Raw genomic sequence first — 27,047 nt, 5'->3', positions numbered from 1 at the left:
TCGATGTTGTAAAAAAGAAAAAATGTAAGGATAGTTTATCTTTCGTGCAGGTAATCGCTCTTGAAGCGACTTTCAAACGTTAAAAATTGTCCTTAAACGTTATAACTTATCACATTTCTTAATATGGACGAAAACGAAGAGCTATAAACGTAGTGTGAGTCGAAGTCCTTAATAAGAATTTTCCTTATTTATCGCGATGGCTGACTAATCATCTAACGGTCTATAATGTCTCTATAGACATAAGTGACGAGTCGATGTTGTTAGAACGTTTTTTTTTTTTTCTTTACGTTTACGTAGAAAAGTTTTTTGCTAATTATTAAATTATATATAAAAAAAGAATTCAATCGTCGAGCAATTCCGCGAATAAACCGAGTCATCCTTCGATAATTTCCAAGGATATTTACGATAAATAATAATAACTGCGGTTTTAATATTATATTATTATAATATCGCGAAGTCCCTCTAGTTCTTTTTCATTTTTTCTTTTATTTTATTGAACGTACGACCTCAGTTCACTCTTTCTGAAAACAAAAGACATCTTTGTATCGAAGATGATTGACAAATCAATCGATCCCTTTGTAATGCAGAAACGAAAATTACGACAGGCACACGGAACAGACTTTACAAATGAAACGCATTATATAACATAAATGAAAAAATAAATACAATGCGTGTGCCTATACCGAGGCAAATTATAATACGAAGTTGTAGGAAGCTTTTTGTCCTTTCAGGAATAACGAAAAAAAAAGAAGAAAAAAGTAAAACGTCCTCATTGTATTTTTCTCAGACGATCTATCTCTTCGTTCGACGACTCAGATATTCTTTCTACATCGTCCTTTTCCTTTTCTATGTCGTCCTTTATCGGTTTCGTTAATTCCGCTTCTTGACTTTCCTTTTCTGCTTCCACGATTTTTGTTGCCGCCGAAATTCTTTCTGGTTTTCCGTTTACCAGATATCTAAGCGGCACGGATTCTGATTTTCTTTTTGCGTCTTTCCTAAAAGAAAAAATATACCGATTTTATATCTCATCCGAACGTATCATTAAAAAATATACTAAAAAGATTGTGTCACAAAACGTACAATTATACTATATATACTACATACACATATACACACGATGATTCTAATTATTTACATAATTAAAATAATGATCTACATGGACGATTATGATATACAAAGTTATTCAAGTCTAAAAATTATTACGTATTTAAATTTGTACGATTAAGGTTAAATACAATAATTTCTTTAAACAATCCAAAATGTCTGGGAATATATTTTAAATTCACAAGATACCTAATTATATTGTTGCATTATCTAAGTAAATAAATCATTTCGCACAAACACATTCGTTAGAATAGACACTAACTTTGGTATTATTGGACAGGACCAGAGTTTGAAATCGGCGCCAAAGAGTTCACCTTCCTCGATCGTTTGTGGCAAGTGTATGTTGAGTGTTTCCGGAAGGAAAACGGACGTGAGAGCACCGGCTACACTCAAGGAACCCATTATAATCAATGGTAATACCCTGGAGTAGTTAGCTAGATGAACGATGTAAGGAAAGGTGAGTAGGCCGATACCAGCGATGAAAGAGGCGATTCCCATCGCTTGTGACCTCAGCACCGTTGGTAAAAGTTCACCAACGAACACGTAAAAAACGGCGAAGGACGCTGCGATGCCAAATTTTCCAATCATCGCCAAGCATACCGTCACCCAAACAGCGTCTACTGTGACAGAGGTCAACGAGTGTACACTGTTCATTGAAAAAACCTGGTTTTTAAATTTAATTATAGAAGGATGTACCTTCGGGCACGAACATGCAAGAAACGCAGGCAACTCCACCTAGAAGCATTGTTAAACACAGGACCCATCGTCTACCCAATCTGTCCATGGCGTACCACGTGATCACGTATGATGGGATTTCCACAATACCACCTGTAAGATCGATTTGAATTTTTTTAAATGATCTCTATAGAAATTACTCATTTATTTTCAAGGTATTACGAAATAGATTGAATTTGTTAATCATGTATTTATTGTCTATTAGAATCTTATCATTCTAATAGATTCCAATAATTAGATAATCATTAGATTGATTCATAAATAAGTGCCGTTTTATTGTAATCAATTTTTTACTTCTAACAACAATCATTTATGAATCAACACAATAATAACTGTTTAATTATTCTAATCTATTAGACTCTGTTAAATAATTTTTTAATTAAATCTATGACTCGATAAGAAAGAGTATATTATGATTTTAATGTTCTTAGAAAAGAAGCTCCTCGATATCATCTATACTCAATCTGTGTATTATATATCGAACTTTTTACTTAGAACGTCACTTATTTTATAACTGAATCATCTAATAGTTTTGTAATTGTTGGAATTGATTAAATTCTTCAATTGAATAACTTATGATAATCAAATAAAATGGTTAGATCTTATTTGATAAGCAGAAGTATTTCAATACTTGATTATCTCTAAATAAGAAAATTTACTTGATAACAAATGATAGAATGTAACGACGAAGCATCCAGAGCATCGTTCGGGTGTTGATTCTCGGTGAACCCCTTTGTACATTGCTCGGTACGTTCACCGTTTAGATGGGTTCGCGTCCATTTCAATCAAGTGTCGGGTACGCGTGTGTCGTCGTTGAAGACGCTATCGCATTATGCAGGCAACATCAGCCGCAATAACGTATGATAAAAACATATTTACAGGCAGACCGCTGTCGTCATGATAACGAGCACGATCGTATATCAAGGATGAGTTATCGAGAAAAGAGCAATGTTGATATCAATACCGATGAAGAAGGCCAGGTAATCGGAGACCCCAAGGTTCGTCGTATTGTAGGATAATCCATTATAGACGACAGCATTCGCAACCCAATCGAAAGCAAGAATAAAGAATTTCTTTCTAATATTTGGATTCCTGATGAGGTCCATCGGTGTTGCGGAAGGTGGTGGCGACCTGTCTTCCCCTTCAATATCTAGCACAACGTTTCCAGTGTTCTTGCCGTTGCAAGAAATACCTTGTCTCTTCATTATCTCAACCTGGAAACATCGTAAACGTCTACGAAAAATGTCTGACGATCTTTGGATTGCTTATTTGAAGTGAAGATCAAGATCGATAAGTTTTGATGATTTTCGAAGAGTTTTAATTTGCTTTTTTTCTATCTTGGTATTACCTCCATTTGCCTCAGAAAGTTGGATGGTACCGTTCTGCCATTGACTTTGGCCATGTGCTGAACGATCACCTCTGCTTCGTCTATCCTGTTTTTGCTTAGAAGCCATCTTGGAGATTCAGGAATGATCCAGTAGTAACTGAAGAGAAGTACGAAGGGTACCGACGTGGCTAATGACAATGTGTACCAATGCCTTAACAAATAACCCTGGAAAGAAGATGCAAGTAATGTTTTAACGTTTACTTATTCATTTAACGTTAGGTTTATTCATTTACTTCAAAAGATTTATGTACGTTCGTCGAACGTTTCAATCAACGAGACGTTCTTTGGAACGATCGTAAATCTTGCTAAGATTGTTCAGTAATTTTATTATCTGTTTTTGATGAATTTACGTTTTCAAGTTTAACGAGTTGAGATTTTGATTATCTTTTCTTTTTCATGAAGTAATACTTAGAATGGAAATAATTAACGTTACACGATTAACAATAACAAATATTCATAACAATAATAAAAATTCATTTTCAATGTATTTCAAAACTTACCAGTAGTGCAAGAAGACACATTGCACTAGCGAAGAACATACAGATCACCATACCAGCAAAAGTCCTATATCTTGGACCCATTAATTCTAAAGCTAGAAATACAAAGTATATCAAATAATAATTGTGTTGAATAGAATATACCAGGGAAAATTATTTTTATTACCAAGTATAAAAGGTATCTGATAAATAGCAGGAAAAAAGAGGCCGTTCACCGTCCTCAACGCCGTGTAGATAACATAGTTAGGACTGAAGCTTGTGGCAATCGAGAAGATAACTTCTAAGAAGAGAATGGCGAAGATGGCCGTTCTTCTACCCCATTTGTCTGCGATCCATCCAAAGACAACGTTACCAAAGAGGCTCCCAACATAGAAAAATGTCGTTGACGTTGAAGGCCACCAACTGTTGTCACATACCAGGTCTAGCTATGTGGATGCACGATGCTGTTAAAATCCTGACTCTAACGTATATATTAATCAGCTGATTAATTTCTTTTAAGATATGTTTCATCCAAATGTTTGATCAACTTTTAGACATCTAATGTTTTAGATATTTAACGATTCGTTATATTTTATTGTAAGTATGTATGTATGTATTTACTGATTAAGTTTTAATGGCAGATCAGTTTGTTTTTATTTTACGAAATATAAGTATCAAAGACTATAGTTATCATGCATGTAATATGACAAAGAGGACACGAGTTATTGACCCTTATAATTTCGTAATTTTTTTCTCTTGCATATGGTGTAATATACCCGTATGTTAAGAACCTATTGCTATAAAATAAATGATAGGACTAGTTCTATCACTTTTTTGCTGAAATATTGAAAATATTGGATAGGTTTAATATTCGATGGATTAAAAACGATCAGTAAGTAAATCAACTATATTCTTGAATGAGCTTTACAACTCATGGTTTAAGTATTGATCAGAAATTCGTTTAACAAAAATTTCTAGTATAGACGTGTTAACCATAGTTTGTCAACAGTTTGAATTAGTTTAACGAAACTATTGTCTCTTATTTGCGATAAATATATATACGAACATGCATGTATATGTATAATCATGAACATTTCATCTAATTAACAAAATATTGTCATAATTTAACTGTGCCTAGATTCTCATAATAAAGCAAATACTCATTCACGATCATATCTGATACTTATTTAATTACATTTCTTTCCTACAAAATCCAATGTCAAAATTAATAAAAAGCAGAAATCAAATGGATAACATATTCTCTTCTGTTCATTGTTACTATTACATATTATTAAATAATCCTTAATAATCCTAATCAACTTAATTATACTTTTTCTTAAAATATTCAAAATCGAGTGTCAAAAATAATATAAAACAAACAATCAAAAATCGTTATATTATTATTAATAATCCTGAATTCCATTATTTAAAGATTATTAACAAATAATCATGTATTGTAGTTTTCTTTTCATGTGTACATTTGTTAACAAGATTGAGAAGTTACACGAAAATATCCACGATAGAAATGAAAGTGCGTCATCTTGAACGAGCAAAGCTTCTAAGAAGGATTCAAAGTATAAAAAGAGAATGGAGTAGGCACACGTGTGAACTCGATCGTCACACGCATCGTCATTCGTCGATCGTCAACGCGGCGTAACGCTGTGATTCGCGGCGATTCGTGGAGAGTCAAGAGAGAGAGAGAGAGAGAGAGAGAGAGAGAGAGAGAGACAAAGAAAGAAAGAGAGAGAGAGAGAGAGCGAGCGAAAGAGAGAGGTTGATGATGCGAGGGTGGAGTGGGGGATGGTTCTCTCTTCAATGGCGTCTGCTCGGCTCGCGCGTGCACGCGCGCTCGAAAGCTCGATAGATGATCGCGGTGTCGTCGACGCCGTGTATGCGTGTGTGTATGGGTGTGTTTCTTTGTGTGACTGTGTCGGTAGGCTCCCACAGTGAGAGGTGTCCATCACCCTCCGTTGACAGGAGGAACGTGCCTCGGCCGCTACCTCGCTGACCCCTCGCCATCGACCTTTCCAAACTCCCTATTGTCCTTCTCGCTAAACTCGATCGACTCTTTCGCGGCTCGCACGTTTGTACGCCATCGTTTCTTCACGTAACTCTCTTTCTCTTTTTTTCTTTTTCTCTTTCTTTTTCTCTTTCTATCTTTCTCTTTCTCTCTCTCTCTTTCTCTTTCTCTGTCTGTCTCTTTTTGTATCTTTCTTCTTTTCTCTTTCTTTCTCTTTTGATGTTTTAGGAAGACTGTTTTCTTGCCAATTGGTTTATCAATTAGTTTAGTTAATCTCCTTGATCCAGGTTCTCCTATGTATTCAGATATTTCAAAAAGAAATTTTACTAGATAGTTATTCGTTTATTGTCTTTAACTAAATTATTGAATTATCAAGTATAGTATAGTGATACTTGATTATTTGTTTTGTATTAATTTTGACATTTGATTTTTGATGTTTCAGGGTAAGTGTAATTTATTTGGTATCAAGTATTAATGGTTTATAATAATGTTTAATCGTGACAATGAAAAAGAATAAGATATCTATTTGATCCTTTGCTTTGTATTATCTGTAATGTTTTAGGAAAAATTGTAATTAAATTACTATCAAATATTAACGATATTTAATAATATATGATAATAATAATGATAATGAATACGAACGAGAATCTGCTTGATTCTTTGTTTTGTATTAATTTTGACATTTATTTTTGGACGTTTTAGCAAAACATTTAATTATATAGATATCAAGTATATTTTATGATAAATATAAAATCGCAAGGTATTGACGATATTTTATAGTATCAAATAAACATATATAACATATAATAATAATGAGTAAGAATAAGCTATCTCAAAACAAGTATGTCCCTTCTATTATTAAATAGATTTTTGTATTATAACAAAAATATGATCTCTATCATCAAATAACATTTTTACAAGAAAGAGAAAGAAAATTCTTTCTTCTCTCTTAATCCAAGAGGGACGATCAACGTTGTTCACGAAATATAACACGCTCTTTCCTGCATTCGCAGTTTCAAGCAAAGAAATATCATTTTATTCGTCGGTAAACATATTCAAATAAGCCAAATCTTAATTGAGTGTCTATTAGACCCCAGCAAATAAAGTTTCCCGGTGGGCGTTAATGGGTTTAACACGAACTTTGATTTAAGCAAATTGCCACTCACGGACTTTTAATGTCTGCGTGAAACGCAAAAGGTAAATTGCGTCGGGAAGACAGGAGCACTCGCGTATAATAATATGCTATTGAATTATTGTCAAGGGCAACGTACGCGAGTACACGTAAAGGACGATGGGATATGATGCACACACGTAGATTTTATCACCCTGACACACTTCGAAAATTTTATTGATTTGACCGCGAGTAGGTATATCATAAGGCGATCCCCATGAAAATGTGTCTCTATAGATTACGTACTGATCATGATCAATACTCTCAAAATATGACATGTATCTACTTTGTTAGATGTCCGCAATGTTTGTGATTAAATTACTAATAATTCTCTGTATAGATAATAAGAATCTCACGAAAAATTCTTAAAAAACGAACTTCACTTCTCAGTTATGTATTCTTTGACATCCTAAGATATCGAAGAAGCTTAGAAAGGAAGAGAGAAAGAGAGAAGAAAGAACCAGGATGACCGATACGTCAAAATGACGTTTCGCGTGGGCTGGTCTGTCTCTGAGCATTGCTTCCGATCCGATGATTTATTATTGTACTCGATTTAGGAGGTTCGCTTTAACTACTTCAGCCAGCACGACACTGTGGAACGGGTCATTGTCTTTTCCGTGTGTCGACATGTGGCCGGTAAACTCACCGAATGACGACTTACAAGTTCTTTCTACATACGTTCCAATATTCCATTATAAGTTTCCAAGAAATATAACAAAATTGATATTGATTCGAAAAATATAAATATTCAATCACAATTATTAAAAATTAATTAAGTTAAAAACTCACAACAATGATTAATCGTTACGAGTAATTTCGTGCAAAAATCATTTAAAGTATAAGCATTCGTCAAATTGGTTTCAATCAGCACAATCACGTACGTACGTTAATAAAATGGTCGGAATGTAGAAAAGTGTAAATTGTTGCACAACTCGTCGTTTCTCGCAAACGATATTTTATTGGATTTCGTAACCGATCTCAACTTACAATTAGACTTAAACCGATCAATTGCACCTTGGTCATTTTTCTTTTCGTGTCTCGAAGGGATTGACGAACGAGTCAAGTTGATCGTTGTTAATTAAGACGATTAATGTTTCGTTTCGATCGTTTTCCAATGCGGGAAGGAAGAAAGCGATGCGTTTAACGTTACGAAGGGGTGGTTAACGTATCACGAAGCACTTTGTGCGGTAGAAAGTGAGAGCGATGAAGAACGGAAAACGGAAGGACAGGATTTGCCTCGATGGCTCTTTGCGTCATGTGTCTGCGTAAATCCGGAGCGTGTAAATACGCGGTAATATACCCTCTGCATTGCTAGAGCCGGTAGGAGTTAGCGTTAGCAAATTCACCTACCACGAACTGGAACAAACGGCCCCATTTTTTTTAAACGATCCATTTAAAAAAAGAAAGAGAAAGCGTTCCTTCGAATTTCATTCATCAACGCTGATACATTTGATCTATATAATAGAGCAATTAACAAATGTTTTTTAATCTTCGTTCGTTAAACGTAAAGAGTAAATGTGCACTCATTTAATTAAAAAAATTAAGACTTTTATAAATGTTTCTAGAGGATATCCTCTTTGTCCGGTGTAAAGCACACATATATATATATATATATATATATAAAACACATCCCCCTCCCTGCACCGAATTGTTCTCGATAAGAATCAATATTTTTATGTCTTATTTAATAATTATATTGCAATAGAGAAAAGATATAGAGAAATAATTTTCATCGAAATGATTCAAGGACGAACGTTAAATTATCAGTTGTTATTTCTACGAAAAGGAGTATCTAACGAAAGTTTAAAATTGGCGTCTAGCAGTCTGGCTGCTATGGCAAAGCAGTATCGCGCGAAATATGTGGGGACATATACCCTCGACATAGGCAGAGAGTAGTAAGCAGCGTTGTGCGAGGCGTTTGATGTTACATATCACATGACCGGATGCGGGGGTAGGTAAATTGGTCGGCAATTGCTGACGCCACCAGAGCTGCAACCTATCGGCCAGTCACTCTGTTGCTCATCAACCTTGTTCACCTGTTGACATTCTTTCTCTTTCTCTCTATCCTTCATTTTTCTTTAGAAATTTCTTTTTCATAGCTTTTCATTCATTTCTACGATCCATTAGAAATTCCATCTTCGACGTAATCTAACGTTACACGTTGCTTCTTCTAAGAATCATTTGTGCGTTCGTGAATGTCATTGACCACCTGTTGAGTTTTATATCGATCTTACTTTATCTCTGTGCCTTTCTCTTTTGTGCTCTTATTACCGTCCAGTGACATATGTTTTTAATGTCGAGATTGAAAGAGCTATTATTTGGATCTTTAAAATATCTTTAAGTTATGTTAAACAACATTTAAAAGTCATTGTCTATTCATTGGCTAGTACATACATATATCGGTAATTATTTTTTTATACTGATTCGTGAATTGTTCATGTAGAATTTTATAAAAAATGTATCGTGAGAAAATAATAATTAGTATATAAAATATGTAGAAATTGGATCATATGTGCAACGATGTTTTCTTCTTTCAATTTTGTGCGTTTTTGAACGATGCGAATATGAGAACGGTGCAGTTGGAATAATTGATTCCATCTTGACATTTAGAAAATATCTCTATCTCTTGAACTTTGGCGATCACGCAACAAAAAACGAAATAGAGAGAGAGAGAGAGAGAGAGAGAGAGAGAGAGAGAGAGAGAGAGAGAGAGAATAGTCGTAGATCCTCGACCCCGCGAGTTATGTTTCTCGTTGCGCTAATAGCTTGTAGTCACCGTGTGTTGTTTAATTGCGACAACTTAATAACCGCGTTAATAGACACTTATGAGACGTGGCCATGTGACCGCGAACTTTTCTCAAGCATGGAGTTTCTCAAAATGTATCTACGTATTTAAATGCACAAGATATGATCAAAACAACCTTATTTATTCTCCCTTTATTATTATTTCTCATTTGCGTTTTAATATCTTGTTTGAGGTAGGAGGAGCTTAAATAAATGTTACAAATTCGCATTAATTTTATGATTCGTCATTTCAACGAGCTTATTTGTTCCCGTCTTGTGACATGAAGTTAAGAAAAATGAAAATATTTATTTAACGAGCAACGAATGTTTTAGTGTATCATTATGATTAATTAATTTGTACAATTATCATTAGATCGAGCGAGAGCGAAATAATTTATCGATAATTTACGAATATCTAGAACGATGTTCAATGATATTTACGAGAAAAATAGAGTACAATGAAGCCAAAGGCCAAGGCAAAGTAGGTCGTGAAACCCGACGCTCTACGGAGAAGAAATTTGACGTTGACAATTACTGAGACGTGGTAGGAGTATTATGCAAATAGCATGACTGACCAACGACGAGAAACCAAGTAAGAAGCAGTCAACCAACTTCATCTCACAATTTTATATTTACCATGATGTACCTTCATAAAATATAACGACAATCATTTAATAATGAATGGTCTAATGACCATAATCTAAAAGGGTTGACTACTCAATTAATAAATTATTCTTCGAATTAACTCGTTAGTAGTCGTTAATCGAGATTACTTAGTATTACGCTTACTCAGAAGATATAAATGTTACCTGGAAAGAACAATTACTGAGGATTTCAGAGAAAACTTATTCACTCCGATTAAAAAGGATATCCTATGTAAAATTTACATGCCATGAAATCGAAAAAAGGAAACGAAAGAAATTTCGAATAAAAGAGAGAAAGTCAAGTTTACCTCTGTGACGAGGGTGCTGTCATAATCCTTGTTATCATAAATCCAACCGTGTTGGCATTTGTTGACTGGCCAATGAGGATCACTGACAGGAGGTGGTGGTAATCGGTTTGTGGGATGAAAGGAAGATGTCGAGGAAGGCGACGTGGTCGAATGCGAATCCATCGTGTTGCTAGAATTTTGCGATATCCCACGTTGCAACCACGATTCGATGATCTCTGTATAATTGACGTCGTACATTTGACATTTCGAATAAACTCTCCTACCGTCCGACTTCATGGAGTATGGTAAAGATAGAGCCTTCTTTTCTTCCAAGGTCATCAGGCCCGTCAAGTTCTCCAATTCTGGTATTTTGCACCAGTGTTCTGGTGAGGCACTCACGAATACCTAGTTAGAAATATTTAAAAGATTGTTCTAATTCTATTAACTATGTTATTTTTTCAAACGATTTTAATCATTAATTTCAATCCTTTATTATAATCGCCAACTATAATCTTCTAAAAATGTAATATCTATAACCATTTTGTTAACATCTTATATCGTTAAAAATAATTTGTTTATTCGTTGTACGTTGCAATCGCCCGCATATATTCTTATTTTGAATTTTCCCACGTAAATCTTTGATCTTTGCTAAATCAAAGGAAGTAGAAACTCTTTAAGAGATAGATAGATAAATCTCTCACACGGGATAGTTTATTAAACGATACGATTATATCTCTTGGTTGCATGCGACCGATCGATGAAGCTCTTTGAAAGCATGCAACGTCTGATGCAGCTGTGCAAATAAATATTGCTACTACCTAAAAAAAACATTAGCATTCGTCGGCACGTTTCAAATATCGTATGCGTCGATGAGACGATTCTAATTCTAGTTTGTGTCTCGAGGAACGAGATTCGCGCTTGAGTGACGACTATTGGAAAAAGGCTATTCGCGTCTGCAAGTTTTCTTCTTTTTGTTATTTATTCATTGTTCATTATACTCAAAGACGAGAAAAATAAAGAGGAGAATCTTTCGAAAAATTCCCGATGACTTTCACGCTTAAAAGTTTGAAAAAAAATCTCATTCTATTTAGAAAGATAACGTAATTTTATATTTATCGAATATAATAATAAAATACTCTTTGCGTCCTTTTTTATTTGATGAAAGATGTATACATCATTATTTAAAGATTAATCGAGAAATGATCGAACCTGTAAACGTTATCGAAGATACAATTAAAATAAATAATTTAGGAAATGCGAATAGAAAGATGATTTATGATGAGTATCATTAATTTTTTGTATCTATATATTTTAATTACGATCGGTTTATATACAAAGATTTATATAAAATGGTATAGTTGCGAATTGTCGGTCGAAATTTAAGGAAAAATGTAAATATATTTTCCAGCTAGTACACGAACTAGAACATATACAACTGTATATACAACGTAGACGCATGTGATCGATATGGTCTATTCGATATATCGAACTATATTTAGCTTGGAAGCATTTCCTTCGACGTAGATTAGGATATTTAACATCGCTTACGTAAAAACACTAATAATATCAAGCTTGGATATTAACGGTTGGATTGATTGAGGGCAAATCAGATATTGTTCGATGGGCGATGGTAAAATCGCCGGGAGTTAAATTAAAAAGAAAGAAAGAAATAATCGTTGATTAATAAAAGAATCTATTTTCATTTCATTTGCTAGAGAAATATTCAAATGCAAATGAAGTATAAGAAAATTTTAACTTGACGTTTTATATATCATGTTTGTACGATCGTTTAGACCCATTATATTAAAATATAAAACAAATTTACTTTGTATCCAAACAATATATAAAGATCTTACGGTTGAGAATGAAAAGAAAAAAAGCAAAAAGAAACAAAAAAGAGTAAGGAAATTAATCGATCAAATTTGATATACAATATCAAATCATCGAAATAATCGAATTTGTACGATCGATTATCAAACAAAATGATTAACACAAAATAAAAAAGAAGTTATAAATGAGGGTACTTACCTGCGAGAAGGCCAGGAAAGCAGCCGGAAGGGTTGCAGGTATACATAGGAGATAATACATGATGTTCTGATATCGGCCCTTCTCTCCCACGTGTAAAAGCACCTCGTCGAAGTCGATCGAGCTCATCTTTCCAACGCTGCTGGCACTCCGTCGCGCTTCAACAGCGTCAGTGTGACGGTGACGACGACGACGACGACGTGGACAACGGCGAGGATAGCTCGGCACGATGAGACGTGGTTCACGTGGTGTCCCTTTGAATTACACGGCATGACCGCCGTAGCTCATCCTCATACCGAAGATGGCCACACGATTCGAACAATTTTCTTTTTTCTTTTTCCTTTTTTCCTTCTCTCTCCCTTCTTCTTCTTCTTTTTCTTCTTCTTTTTTCTTTCCTTTTGTTTTTTTTTTTCTACAATATCTTCTCTGTCGAGAAGGAAACACACTTTTTTCAGCTTCTTTTGAAAGCACTCGCTATAAAAAAGTCGAGCGAACCTCTCGAATTTACAAAAAACTTCAAGTTCCTTCGAAATCTCTCTTGCCTTTTATCTCTCATTTCGAATTCGAAGAAAAATCAAACTTTTATACTCTTTTACCAAGAATTTAAAAACCCGTGGGAAGCTTCGAACGCTGTTAGCTATCACGTCCGATCAGTGCTCGGCCTCGTCTACTTTCGAGACACTCTTCTTCTACGGAAGAAGGAACGTATCTTCTTCTTCTTCTTCTTCTACTTCTTGCTTCGAGACGACGATCTACGAACAAACGTCGATCGATTCTCATTCTCCCATAATCCACTATCTTCTCTTTTACTTATTTCTATCGACAATACCCACCCTGATAATCTCAACACGTAACAACGAACCGAACATCTCGTAGAGAATTCGAAATTCATCAAAGAAAAAATTAATCCCTTCCTAGATCGTCTTCACTAACGAATTATGATGCCGTATTTGAGAATGCACTTCACACTCACCAAAAAGAAAAAAAAGGGCAAAAAACGAACAAATAAAAAAGAAACACAATTAATTCTAATCTCAACGTAAACTCACCGACTGCTTTAATTAGGAGAAAGGAAGGTCACTTCGGTCACTTTTGCTTTTTCTCACTCGCGATATCTCGCGATTTGTAATTCGCGGCTGACTGAGCTTTAAGCTTGATGAATTAAAATGTTGTCGAAGTCGTTCTCGTCTTTCTTTTTCTTCCTTTTGCTCTTCTTCCTCCTCTCCTTCTTCTTCTTTTTCTTCCTCTTCCTTTTCCTCTTTTTCGTCGTCGTTGTCGTCGTTGCACCGCTTCCACGTGTCGGATATATGCAAAGGTAGGTATATATATAATGAATGTATATATATATATGTGTGTGTGTGTGAGCCTGTGTGTGTGTATGTGTAAGAAAAAATAGAGCTTGAAGGATCGAGAGGTGCGCGCGTACACGCGCTAAGGATCTCGAGTTAAAACGAAGTCGATTTCCGATTGGTGCCGAGTCAAGAGCCGAGCTGTCCTGTTCGCACAATGATCAAAAAACGCGTGCATCTCTTTTTATACGTAAGAGGCGTCTATAAATCAACCATTACCGGAGAAGACCGACACTCTTCTGATTCTCTCCTGCATCATCTTCGATGACGTTGTCTCGGTGGCTGTCGACACCCACCACCACCACCACCACCTCCACTACCACCTTTTTCTCCTCTTTCTCTTCCTCCTCCTTCTTCTCTTCGTTCCTCACTTCAAACGTAAGCAAAGCCCGTCCGTCGCTCTTCCGCTTTTCTGAAAGCAAATCGTCCTTTTCCTATGTTTCTTTGATCGTTCGACCGGCTGATCAGAGGTACTCTACTCTATAAACCTATTTTTCTACGATTCTTACAACCCTCATCTTCTCTCTCTCTCTCTCTTTCTCTCTTTCGTTCTTTCTGCTTCTCTTTCTATTTCTTAAGCATTTCATTTTAATGTCAGGTAAAAGAGAAAATCCTGAGATCAACAAATTTTGTTAATTAAGAATTTCAAAGCTTTCTAATTGCGTGAATACTTTTGAAAAATGTATTATTTTTTTTTAAGTATAAGAATAATCTAATTATTTTATACATTATAATTAGGTTGGAAATATAAAATCGTCTGATAAACTTTATTGCAGATTTATGTAAATATATGATATACGACGTTTGATCCACACAATATTGCAGTGAATTTTTTTTCTAGAAAATATTATGGAAGATACTGGTTGGATATATCAATTTACTTAATTTAAACTTTCAGAGATATCGTTTTATCAATCGACGAGCATTTTACATCAAGGAACAAAATAACTTCAAGTTTTTAAAGTATCTATGTTATTGAGTCTAACGTCAATAATTGTACACGTATTTTCAACATTCTGCTATGCAAATTAATACTTTTGTCAGTTTTCATTTTCTTTGATTGAACATTATATAAAGGATCAAGATTTACAATGCTCATAGATCTAATTTACAATGCGCAATAAGAGTTAAAGCTCTTGGCGAGAGATAAATCGTACAATCAATCATAATTGCACGAACATTTTTTGTTCACACAAATGAAAATATCAAAAGACATTAAAAATTAAAATTTTAATTAAAATTAAGCTTGAAAAAGAACTCTTTGATCTGACATAAATGAAAACGATTTTATTTATCAATCTTAGAAAAGAAACTTATATCTAAGATCGAGTTACCATTCGTAAATATTAATCGTAAATGCGTATGAATGCGTCGCAAATTAGAGAGGTTTCTAGTGCGTGATTCGCACTCCGTTTATATGGTATATATATATGTATCTATGTACAGACCTCTACGCCTTTTTATTGTTTTCATTTAAAACTCGACTCGCGTGTGTGTCGCGTGGACGATTTTAATACGAGCTACGACGACTATTAAGGAGAATCGAAAGGGGCAACAAATGGTACTATAATTTTTCTTTCTTTTTAATGTAATCGAAAATTAATAATAATTATATCGAAATTATCTTTCATATATTCATAATTATCATATATACACGCACACACACTCATACACACACACGCGCGAAAAGAAATATGTATTTTAATGAAAAAAGAATACGATAGAATTTTTACGAATTTTTTACTCCTTTTTTCATATATATATTTTATTATATATATATCTCTTTTTTAAAGAACGCAATTTTCTAATCATTCAACCGAAATTTTAATTCTTCCAGAGAGAGAAAGAGCGAAGCGTTGCGAAACCGTAGTCAGCTAATGCGAAGTGATAATGTAACCCTCCCTCTATCATTCATTTAAATGGCTCCTATCTGTTCGTCCGCTTCGCAAATATTATTTGCTGGCACAATATCTCCGAACGTAATGAATTTAATGATCATCGATAAGTAGCGAAAAGAGAAAGTTTAGATAATTTAGATAGGTTTAAGTAGAAAAATGCGTTGATTGATCGATAATTTTTATCTATTCTAATATGTTTTTCATTTAATATTATATTTTTTTATCATTTCGAAATGAAACTTTATTTTTATCGTCATAAATCTTAAGTTTTCTTTCTAGTTTAATTAAAGATTAGAGATTTTAATTTCATTTTTTCATTATTTTGAAATTAGATTGTTTTATTCGACGACCGTCTCAGTGAATTTTGTGAAATATTCATACAAGGAAGAAATCGTAGCAGGTTGTGTAATTTGCCAGGCGACTGTGCCAAATGCATAAAATCAAATCAAAGTGAACGAACTTCCGTCTAATTTTCAACGTTCTCTAACTTTCCTACTATATCGAATTATTAAATTATCTTATCGTCATTCTAATACATTATAAGAAGTTTTTTATTTATCTACATTTTTATTCTTATTCCAGTCATTTATCTTTATTCATAATTGCTACAAACTAATTTGATGATAATATGTTTACTTACTTAATAAAATATACATTTTAATTTTTATTTATCTTATCTGATTATTTATCTTGAGAAAAAAGAGAATATAATCATTTTAAAAGTATTTTTCATTCGTAAAGATTTAAGCTCACAATGAGAAAACATACCTCGAAAGATCTTCGAATGTTGTTTCTATAACGATATGAAACATCGGTTAATTAAATAAACAAAACTATTGTTGTTAGAAACAATTCATTCTTTCATAGATTATGAAATTTTATTATGCATAACTTCCTTTTAGCTTTCATTTCTTATCGATCAAAAATGTAATAAAAGAAAGAAAAAGAGAGAGAGAGAGAGAAAGAGAGATAGAAAGAGAAAATCTATGAATACAAATAGTAAAAAACTCGAGAGATAAGACGCGAGTGCACGTAGAATTGCAGTGAGACTGAAAAGTGCATAGCGAGATGGATACAACTCAATGCATTGGTGCATTCGTGTGCATGTGTATATGTATTTATGTATTTGTATATATGTATGAGTGACACAGAAAGATAGAAGAAGAGGAAAGAAGAATAAGAAGATTCCTTGCTGGTAGACTTTAAATTAAGACTGTCACGATATCGCCGATGATTTAGACGTTTAGCTATAAGTCCGCTCGTTGTTTTACGTCAAAGTTGCGCAGTAATAATAAGAACGTGGTCAATGTTAAAAAAAAATTAATCCATTGGGAGCAAACGACCGTGCAATATTTCTATCGTAATTAATGCTCGTAGTAATATTTCCAAATGATATCGGTTGTATCTACAAAGATATCATATCACTCGGTCTATTAAATAAATATAGACGCAATTGATAATATTAGAGGAAAAACAACAATATTATTGTTGAATCTAAATTATCATATTTATTCAGTCATATTCTCTTTATATTGAAGTTAGTCGTTAAATAGTTGTAGATGATATTGATATTTAATTAAAAAAATAAATTGTGATAATGATAAAATTTCCACTACGATTAGTGAGTTTGATTAATTCAATATTTTTGAATTGAAAAAATGTTTACTGACATGATAAATATCGTTTATCAGGATTTTCCCATGTTTTTTTTATCAATGTGTTCGTTCTAAATCAACGCACGAAAATGAAAGTTTCATCGTCATGAATGATTACATAAAAATTATTATGATATCCTCTATTTGTTTATTACTTTTCGTTGCGTTATTCTGATAAGAAGTGTCAACGATTTACATTTTACGACGATTTCAAGAAAGATCTTGATGGATTTGCAAAGAAATACAATAAGCGAATAACAAGAGAAAGAAAGAAAAATTATTTAAACAGAAGATTATTAAAAGATAAGTGGAGAGACATAACTAAAAGAGATGACGTTGTTCCTTTCTATATCTTTCTATTTTTAATTTAACAAAGAAACTGAATACTTTGTTAAGTATCTTTACTGAAGAATCTTTACAATAGAAATGTATGCAGAAAATTCATACTTTTATATATTTTTTGTTAAAATAAAAGATATATAAAAAAGAAATCTACTGAAATAAAAATTTTTATAGTACGAATATAATTTAATAGATAATATGAACAGAATTTAATTTCATTCAAACTTTCTATTTAACTTGATAGAAAAAATTAACAAAGGATATTATGTATGCATTCATACACAATTTGTGTTTATGTGTGAATTTATGTGCGGTGTTCATTCGACGTGATCCAAGCAAAAATGTTTTTGGCTCTAATTGCACTTTTATATATTGTAGTATTATAAGTGTATATAACAGTAAATAAAAATATTCATCTTATAAATACGTTATTGTTTTCGTTGAAGTAATAATGACTATCATTATCACATATATTCTTCACTAACCAATTTATAATATGAATGTATACATATATACGAAAAATACCCATTGACACAGACAAAATGCATCTGCACAGCTCCGTGGTTACAGTGGAACTACCAATGGCTCTAGTATCACATTTAAATATATATATATATATATATATATATATATATATATATATATGTATATGTATATATTATTATTATTATTACTAATAATAGTAATAACTCGGAAATAGCAGAAATGGTTCAATACTAATAAATTTCTCTCCGTATATGTTTCCACATGATATATCTATCTTTATCGCTAATATTGTTATCTCTAACGTGAACGAAAATAGGATGAATTTAAGCACTTTGTTGATAGAGAAATATCTCAATATTGTCGCTGCGTAATAAAAAATAAAAATAAAATTTTAAAAAGCATGGAAGTATCGGTCTTATACCGATAGATTTTTAAACGAAAACTTGCGAAAAGAATGTTTTCATTGTTTTTTAATCATTAATGAAACTTGTCAGCGGTATCGACGAACATCTTTTCTTAAAATATAAAAAATTTCAAGGAAGAGAACAAAGAGGTACTTCGTTATTTCGTTATTTTCATTTAAGAAAAATACGAAATAGTCTTAGTGATCCTCATTCGAGGAGGAGTAACCCTAAACTCCGGGTCGCGGCAACGCGAATGTGCTCTCGTGCACGCGTGCACTCTCATTGTTCGTTAGAATTACGAGTGACGTCACGGGTGCAAACAATGTCATCCCACTTCGCACGCCTTCGCCTCTCTCTCTCTCTTTCTCTCTCTCTCTCTCTCTCTCTCTATCTCTCTCTTTCTCTCTTTCTCTCTCTCTCTCTCTCTTCTAATTCGTTTCGTTTGCAATCTCTCTGTTTAACTTCTTCTCGCTTTTTTATCCTTATTTACTCATCTAGTACAGCGTGGACAGCTCGTCTAGATATTTTTCCTTTTCTAAGAAATCGCGATTTCTAATCGTTTTTCTCAGTAAGAAAAAAAGAAAAAAAGAAAAAAAAACGTAGAAGAAAAATACGAGATCTAAATGCGTATTATTGCACATACATCTCACGAAATTCTAATGTAAATGATTTTTCTTCTGATAATATATTATTCTCTTTCCTTCTTTTTATTATTAATCAATGAACATAATCAATTAGTGAAAGAAACCTTGACAAAGTATCGATATGTCAATTTTGTATATATTTCGTCAAAATTCGTATGTCCTGTATGAAGAAGAAGGAATATTTTAAGCACTTTGGAATATTTAAAGAGAAAAGAATTTATTTTTCAATACCTGCTTCGCGTCTTAATAGACCACCACGACCACCACAATCAACAATACCACCACTACCTATGGTCTCTCTCTCTCTCTCTCTCTCTCTCTCTTTCTCTCTTTCTCTTTCTCTCTCTCTCTATTTCTCGTGGTCCTCCTCCTTCAGGCGGAGCTTCTTTAGCGTGTGGTCGCGCGCGACGCTAGCAGAAGCTATCGCGGTATATTGTACAACCGGCGCTACTATACGACGAGTCGCACGTACGCGCGTACGCGCACGCATTTAACGCGGCACTCGGAAGTTCGGTGGAAGCCACGAACACTCTTCAGCGAATCAATCGAATCACTGCACCGTCCAACATCCGGCCACCTCCGTATTGTCTCAACGTATCCGTCAGGGCCTTCCTCTTTCTCTGTTTCTTTTCCAACGATTCTCTTAAGAATCACTTTTTCCACCCCTTAACTAAGTCAACCCTCCGAGAAATCTTCAAAACTAATTCGTGCCACCGTACTCCTACATATATCCTCTTCTTCTTAAACGCGTTTACTTGATCCCAACCACGTGGTACCAACCACTCTCCGCTAACAACCCTTACCTTCTTCTCTCTTTCTCTTTCTTTCTCTTTCTCTCTATCTCTCTTTCTTTCTCTCTCTTTCTTTCTCTTTCTTTCTTTTCCTGAACAAAAAAGTCACGGTGGCACTAGCTAAAAGGAGCAAGTAGCCTCCATCGCGAACTGAAACTGAAGCAACGGTGTCGCAAGGGGTCCGTGGTATCCCGTCCTCCTATCTATCATTTCGAGGCCCCCTCTCGTACCCTCTCTCTCACTCCCTCTCCATCTCCTCTCTCCCTCGATCGTTCATATTCTCTCTCTCTCTTTCTCTCTCTCTCTCTTTTGTGACTCACGATGCTGTGTCCTCCTTCTCTTTTCTTCTGTCTCCCTCTCCTTTTCATTCCTCGCCATCGACACATCCTCTCCTCCCTCCCCTCTCTCACTCTCTCTCTCACTTGCTCTTCCCTCTTCTGTTGGCCCTCATCGCACCGACACGCTCGACTATCTCGACTATTAATATAAAAGGGGGTTCCTCGACACTCGCCGCCCGGTAATTGTGCGGCAAGCCGAGTACGGAGTACTATCGCCGATTTAGATTTCCACGCTGGGCTTGGAACCCTTTCTCGTGTCCCACCACAAACCTAGATCGTAGTAACCCCTCTCTCTCTCTCTCTCTCTCTCTCTCTCTCTCTCTCTCTCTCTCTCTCTCTCTCTCTCTCTCTCTCTTTCTCTTTCTCTTTTTACTTGACCTTTGATACCTTCTTCTTCTTTTTCTTTTTCTTCTTCTTTTTCTTCTTCTTTTCTTTCCGTCATTTTTTCTTGCCACCTTTCGATCAACTGAAAGTCTCTTCCACTCCAATCACAATCATTCTAATACATTGTCGTCAGTCTCTTATTCTTCTTCTATCTTTCCTCTTTCGTTTTCTATAAAGCGAAAATGAAGACACAAGATGAATTAAAGATGTGTAAGAGGGTAGAGGGAAATGTTACCGATTATGGGACCATGTAATTATTTTTTACTGTAGTTACGACAAAGAAGATTATTAGGAATTGGACTACATATCTAATTAATAAGTATATTCATTTATAGTCTTATTATTAATATTAAGTCTTATTCATTATTTTATATTATAAGTCTTATTATTTACTGAAAATTAATAGTCTTATTAATTTTAAGTCTTATTCATTTACTGAAAATTGATTGTTATTTTCATTTGATGAAAATAATTTATAACTATAATTGTTTTTGATTTTATTCCGAATAAATTATGGTTGTCCATTGTGAATTACAATAGTCATCGTATTTTTTGAATTCTTTACGTTAAAAAGATATTTTACGTATCACGTTTCATTGGAATGATCAATGGAATTATTCCCAGTACGATTTTAATACATTTCGATATATGTTAATGCTTTATAAAAATGTAATATTGTTCTCCTTCTTTCTCTTTCTCATTTTTTTTTTTTTTATAATATTTTAATCCTCTCTTTATCGTATATTTCAAATTATTGGAAAAACATCGAGCGTATTTGGAATTTTAAGCTTCGAATGCAACATTTTCGCCATAATGCACGTAATGGTTATTTGGGATTGGAATTTCATCCAGCTATTCGAGTTGTATTTTACGGTCCAAATATTTCATGATTATATATACATACGTAGAAAAGCTATTTAGAAAATATCAGAAAATAAATGTAATGTTAATGTGTAGCAATAAACAAGATTTTTTAATAAGAGTTCCTTTTCATGTTTTTAAATAGACGAGAAACTTTAATATTACTTCTATATACATATTTTCTATATTATTCTTTATTATTTGATTTGTAATTGTTTAATGTATAATAATTTTTGTTTATCTTTACAATGATAAATAAAATTATGCAAATAAATAAAATTAAAATCTAATGTTATGATTACGATTTCCCCGCTAAAATTTCGATCGATTCAGGTATGTACACATAACTTACTGCACCCAACATCCAAGACATTTGATAAAGTTTAAATATTTTGTTTATTTATAATTTTTTATTTATCCAAGTTACTTCTAATTTCTACATAAATTTGTACAAATTTCGCATACTTTTTGCGTCATGTATTATATAAGATCAAGATGAATATGGTCTCAAGATTTTACTTTCCTTTTAACTTTATTTATTTTCATCGAATTACAATATGGCGACTATCAGTGTACTGTGTCATGTTTCTTTTGTTTCTTTTCGTTTTTAATATATAAAAATTTGTATATATATATACATATATTATCTTCAGATTATACATTCTATATTCCAATGTTAAGTTCCGATGATACTGAAATTGAAAATGTTCCCCAAAATGAGAGATATAAAAGAAAACCAAAATATGTCAAGAGGTTAAATTTTGGTCAATCTATTATAAATTTAAATACAGTTGATAGATTAAAGAAACCTGATGGTAATAAATTTGTAATTAACGAAAATGTGGCAAGAATACCTAGTACAGAAAAAGAAGATTTTGTACGCAAGTGGATTGAAATTCATAACAATAACGATGATCTAACCAATAAAGGATCTTATCAATCATCACCTATATTGGGTGCGTCTATATCAATACAAGCACAAACTTCTCCTATTCTTGGTGTTTGTAAATACTATAATAATATAAGATCAAAGTCAGATTATAATCTTATAAAAAGTGAAATATGTAAACATTTAAAAACTTCACCAATTCTTGGTACCTTAAAACGAAAGAATAGAAAGGAGTTAAATCATTCTGCTAAAAAGAAACAAATCAAGTTGCATATAGATGATCATGTTAACACAAAAAAAAGTCTTTTTGTAGCAAATTCTAAACATGATAGTTCACAAAATGTAAACAACAAATCTCCTATATTAGTTAGAGATCCATATTATTACAAAAGGAGACGTAGAAGATGCATTACTGAAAATAATCAAATATATAAATTAAATACTGCTATTGTTGAGACAAGTAATTGCAGTAATAGAAATATAAACTTATTACCTTCTAATACATCACCAAATTTTAATTCTTTAAGTCCTGAAATTTTTACATCTAGTACAAAAGAGGAAAAAATAGATTGTGGTAAAGATGATGAAGAAATTTGTGTATCAAAGAATATGATTATTCCTACTCTCTCAAACTCTTCTATGATAGAAGATAATGTAATTATTAACAATAGTTCTATAGATAAAAACAGTCCAGTGATTGAGTCAGTATCTAGCGACGATGGTAATATAACAGAGCACAAAGAGATTACAGATTTAAGTAGTGATAATGATGAAATAATAAATAGTATGATAGAAGATATAGATAATGAAGAAGTGATTGCTTTAACAAAAAACTCTATTTCTGGGTCTAATATTGTATCCGAAAGTTTATGTAAGGCTATAGATGAATGGTCTGCTGCTTCTTCTAAAGATTCAGACAAGACATTTTATTCTGAAGTAGAAGTTAATGAGAATAAACTTTCTCGTGAGATTGCAGATAAATGGAATATAGAATCTCCTAAAGATTCAGATGAAATATTGTGTTCTAAAACAGAATCCATAAAATCTGTATCATCTATATTTCAAAATAATCATTCATTAGACAAAATATCTCAAGCAACAAGCTTTTCTAATGAGAGCATAGATAGTAGATTAAGTCAAACAAATTTTATTATAAGTACTGCTACATCTCCAGTAAGAACAAATAGCTGGCCTGCTATGACTTTACAAATATTAGATTCTTGTAAGAAAAAGCGCAGAATAAAAAAGTAAATATTTTCAATAATTTAAATATCTCTCTATACGGCAACTCTTATATATTAATACATAAAATTCTATTTTTGTTCTAGGAACAGTTTAGCAGCAAAATTGCAATCATTGGTAAATAGACAAACATCATTTGTTCGTATGTGGCAACATCAAATGAAGCAAGCAGATATAGATGGTACGTCTATGCCACACGTGGTCGTATATGTAGATAAATGTACAATGCATTTGTACAGACAATTTTTAGAAGGAATTGTTTTAGATGATTCTTTTAATTTATTAAATACTAACGAAAATCATAGAAAATCTAATCTGTCTGAATCATCAAGTGAAAAAATATCATATAAAATGATTACTATGATTGTTATACCCGATATCGTAGGTAAGATTGAAATGAAATCAGAAAGCATTGTAAACATCTATCCACCATGGGATATAATGGATGATTCCAAATCGGTATTAAACATAACGTATATTAAAATTGTTTCGAACGAGCAAAGAAAAGTTATACTTAACAAAATTAAGGTACCTGACAGAAGAAAGGAGAAAGTACACATTAAAGAATTTCATTGTTCATGTTTAGAAATGGAAAAAATACTTTCTTCTTGCAAAGAAAGATCAAACGATGAAAAATTTGACGTAATGGAAAAAATATTTAAATTTTAAAACAAATTAGGAAATGAGATTGTAACTCTTTTATTGTAATGTAATGTATGTAGTAGATTTTAATAATTTGTTTATTATATGATTTTTACATATTGTAATTATATCCATTTCTTCATCATTCGATTACTCTGTTATCTTTAGATAAATTTACATTTGTTACAAAAGTGAATTTATATATGTTTATTTTAATCCCATATTTTCTTTTTATCGAATAACGACGAATGGAAGATTACTGCAAAAATAATTAATTTGAAATCAATTGAAACGTGCTGAGATGGTATAGAATCCATCTTTTTTTTGTAGCTTGTCCAGTAGATGGCATTAATGTCTACGCGGACTCGAAGTCTTTGTATATCGTGTCAATTAAATCAATTAAAAATTATTGTTCTTTTTAATACAATTACCACAATTTGAGGCTATCCTGTCCGACAATAGTTTATTTAGGTATGTAATATACAATTATAATTTTTTTTTATCAAATAACACGGATTTTATACGTAGTTTAATATTATGAGATTGATGTGTCATAGGTCGATGCGATAAATGATAAGAATATTATAAAGATAATCAATATTTTATCTTTTCAAATACTAATACTGAATTATACTAATACTGTATTATAATTTTATTATTTATAAAGCCTAACGTAGATTAATTATCTTTTATATCTATTTGTCTACCTAACCTCTTATATTGTTTTTTTAATTCCAGTTTCACTCTTCTATTATTCCATACACAATAATGTCGGTTGCTCAAGATCGTCCAGAATTATACGAAGAAGTGAAATTATATAAAAATGCCAGAGAAAGAGAAAAGCATGACAATCAAGCTGATCTTTATGCAGTGGTTAATACATTGCAACATTTAGAAAAGGCTTATATCAGAGATTGTGTCACACCGAAGGAGTATACAGCAGCATGCAGTAAATTGTTAGTTCAATACAGAGCAGCATTTAAACAGGTATATGTTTTGATATGATATTTATAGGTTAACATTATTTATAATTCATTTTATCTTATATACGAATATTATATATTAGGTTCAAAGCGACCAGTTTCCTACAATAGATGCATTTGCAAGAGCATTTCGGTTGGATTGTCCAGCTGCTCTGGAAAGGATTAAGGAAGATAGACCAATTACAATCAAAGATGACAAAGGAAATACTTCTAAGTGTATCGCAGATATTGTTTCATTGTTCATTACTTTGATGGACAAACTTCGACTAGAAATCAAAGCTATGGATCAGTTACATCCAGATTTGAGGGATTTAATGGATACAATGAATCGTCTTAGTATATTATCCAGCGATTTTAATGGAAAAGAAAAGATTGCAGAATGGTTACAGACATTAAATAATATGTCTGCTTCAGATGAACTGTCAGATACACAAGTGAGACAACTTATTTTTGATCTTGAAACATCTTATAATGCTTTCAACAAAATTTTACATAATTCTTAACTTTGGATATTCAACAAATTCACTGCTCAGACATTATTTTTATTAATGCAGTGATATTCGTTCCAATCGTTCAGGTCGTATTACGTGCAATTACGTAAGTTTTTGCAATGAGAACTACTCATGTCGAATCATATTCCTCCGATTGTTCCTTCAATTTTATGCGAAGATAATGATATCGAAGGATTTATCGTATTACCATTTGCTCGCTACGTGTAACTGAGTTAAATATAAATATAAGTGACGTATATATATAAAAACATATATATATATACATATGTATAGCTATGCACAGAGTTAACTATTTTCGATGTGATACTTTCTAAACCGTACACAGTGAATTGCAAAGTGTGTGACACCTGATGTTAAAGATATGTATATTATTAGAGTGATAAAATTATTTGTAATTGTGATTCTCTATTCGGGGAATAAGAAAGAAAGCCAAAAATCATTAAATGAATTTTTTGTTTTTTAGATCTTTTTTTTTCTGTTTTGTGAATCAAAAACTAATTTTTGGATAACTTTACGTCGAACGTTTGCGAATATTAAATGTAGAGTAGTCTAGGATAAGCACATGCGTTGTGTTTGTTAATATGAACTATTTGTTGCTTTGATTATATCGAAGAAAATAAAAAGGAATAGAATTTTACTTTAATTTTAATTGAACTTTGAAGAATGAATCTCTCGATGATTCATCAATCTATTAAAAAGTTACAGAAAGATCGAAAACGTGTGAGCTAAAGTCTAATACAGCTAGAAACCTGCTCGAATGGTATCGATCGATCCTGTCGATGGCAAAGCTTCGATATCTCTCGGGCAGGCTGTTTGCGAACAATGCCAGCGTGGGTTTAATTCGAGCCGCGTCCCTTTGATGTGCCGGCTGCAGACTTTTCCAAGTCGTATTTACGCGGGTACACCCGGTATGCAAATGAAGAGGGTAGTCCGACGCTCGCAGGCAGTAGTAGTAGCAGCAGTAGTAGTAGGAGCGGCAGCAACAACAACAGCA

The 27,047-nt window shown here is 32.9% G+C and overlaps 2 protein-coding genes across 9 annotated transcripts; one reads left to right on the top strand and one right to left on the bottom strand.

Moving 5' to 3' along the window:
* Window positions 1-248: 248 nt before the first annotated feature.
* LOC127071820 (organic cation transporter 1-like) lies at window positions 249-20,373 on the bottom strand. 6 transcript variants are annotated; one of them, XM_051011927.1, is made up of 12 exons: window positions 19,643-20,373; window positions 13,683-14,394; window positions 13,467-13,561; window positions 12,637-13,385; window positions 10,630-11,013; window positions 3,890-4,148; window positions 3,727-3,818; window positions 3,188-3,391; window positions 2,804-3,053; window positions 1,801-1,932; window positions 1,367-1,724; window positions 249-995 (listed from the first exon to the last, which is right to left on the bottom strand). In XM_051011927.1, exons 4-12 carry the CDS (start codon window positions 12,760-12,762, stop codon window positions 770-772), a joined length of 2,031 nt encoding a protein of 676 aa, XP_050867884.1. In that variant the 5' UTR covers window positions 12,763-13,385; window positions 13,467-13,561; window positions 13,683-14,394; window positions 19,643-20,373; the 3' UTR covers window positions 249-769. The 6 variants fall into 6 exon arrangements, with proteins under 6 accessions (XP_050867884.1, XP_050867617.1, XP_050867535.1 ...); XM_051011660.1 differs by lacking the exon at window positions 13,467-13,561; XM_051011578.1 differs by having other exon boundaries at window positions 12,637-14,410.
* Window positions 20,374-22,330: 1,957 nt separating this feature from the next.
* On the top strand, window positions 22,331-26,690 carry LOC127062426 (vacuolar protein sorting-associated protein 28 homolog). Of its 3 annotated transcripts, XM_050990860.1 has the most exons (4): window positions 22,336-23,921; window positions 24,003-24,302; window positions 25,320-25,545; window positions 25,625-26,690. In XM_050990860.1, the coding sequence occupies exons 1-4, from the start codon at window positions 22,459-22,461 to the stop codon at window positions 26,042-26,044; spliced, it is 2,409 nt and encodes an 802-aa protein (XP_050846817.1). In that variant the 5' UTR covers window positions 22,336-22,458; the 3' UTR covers window positions 26,045-26,690. The 3 variants fall into 3 exon arrangements, with proteins under 3 accessions (XP_050846634.1, XP_050846817.1, XP_050846722.1); XM_050990677.1 differs by lacking the exons at window positions 25,320-25,545; window positions 25,625-26,690 and having other exon boundaries at window positions 22,331-23,921; window positions 24,003-24,097; window positions 24,182-24,871; XM_050990765.1 differs by lacking the exons at window positions 22,336-23,921; window positions 24,003-24,302 and adding an exon at window positions 24,892-25,029 and having other exon boundaries at window positions 25,297-25,545.
* Window positions 26,691-27,047: the final 357 nt, after the last annotated feature.

The sequence above is a fragment of the Vespula vulgaris genome, chromosome 1, assembly GCF_905475345.1.
Source record: "Vespula vulgaris chromosome 1, iyVesVulg1.1, whole genome shotgun sequence".
Lineage (NCBI taxonomy): Eukaryota > Metazoa > Arthropoda > Insecta > Hymenoptera > Vespidae > Vespula > Vespula vulgaris.
The sequence above is the reverse complement of the archived record's forward strand: the minus strand, read 5'-3'. Positions and strand labels throughout refer to the sequence as shown.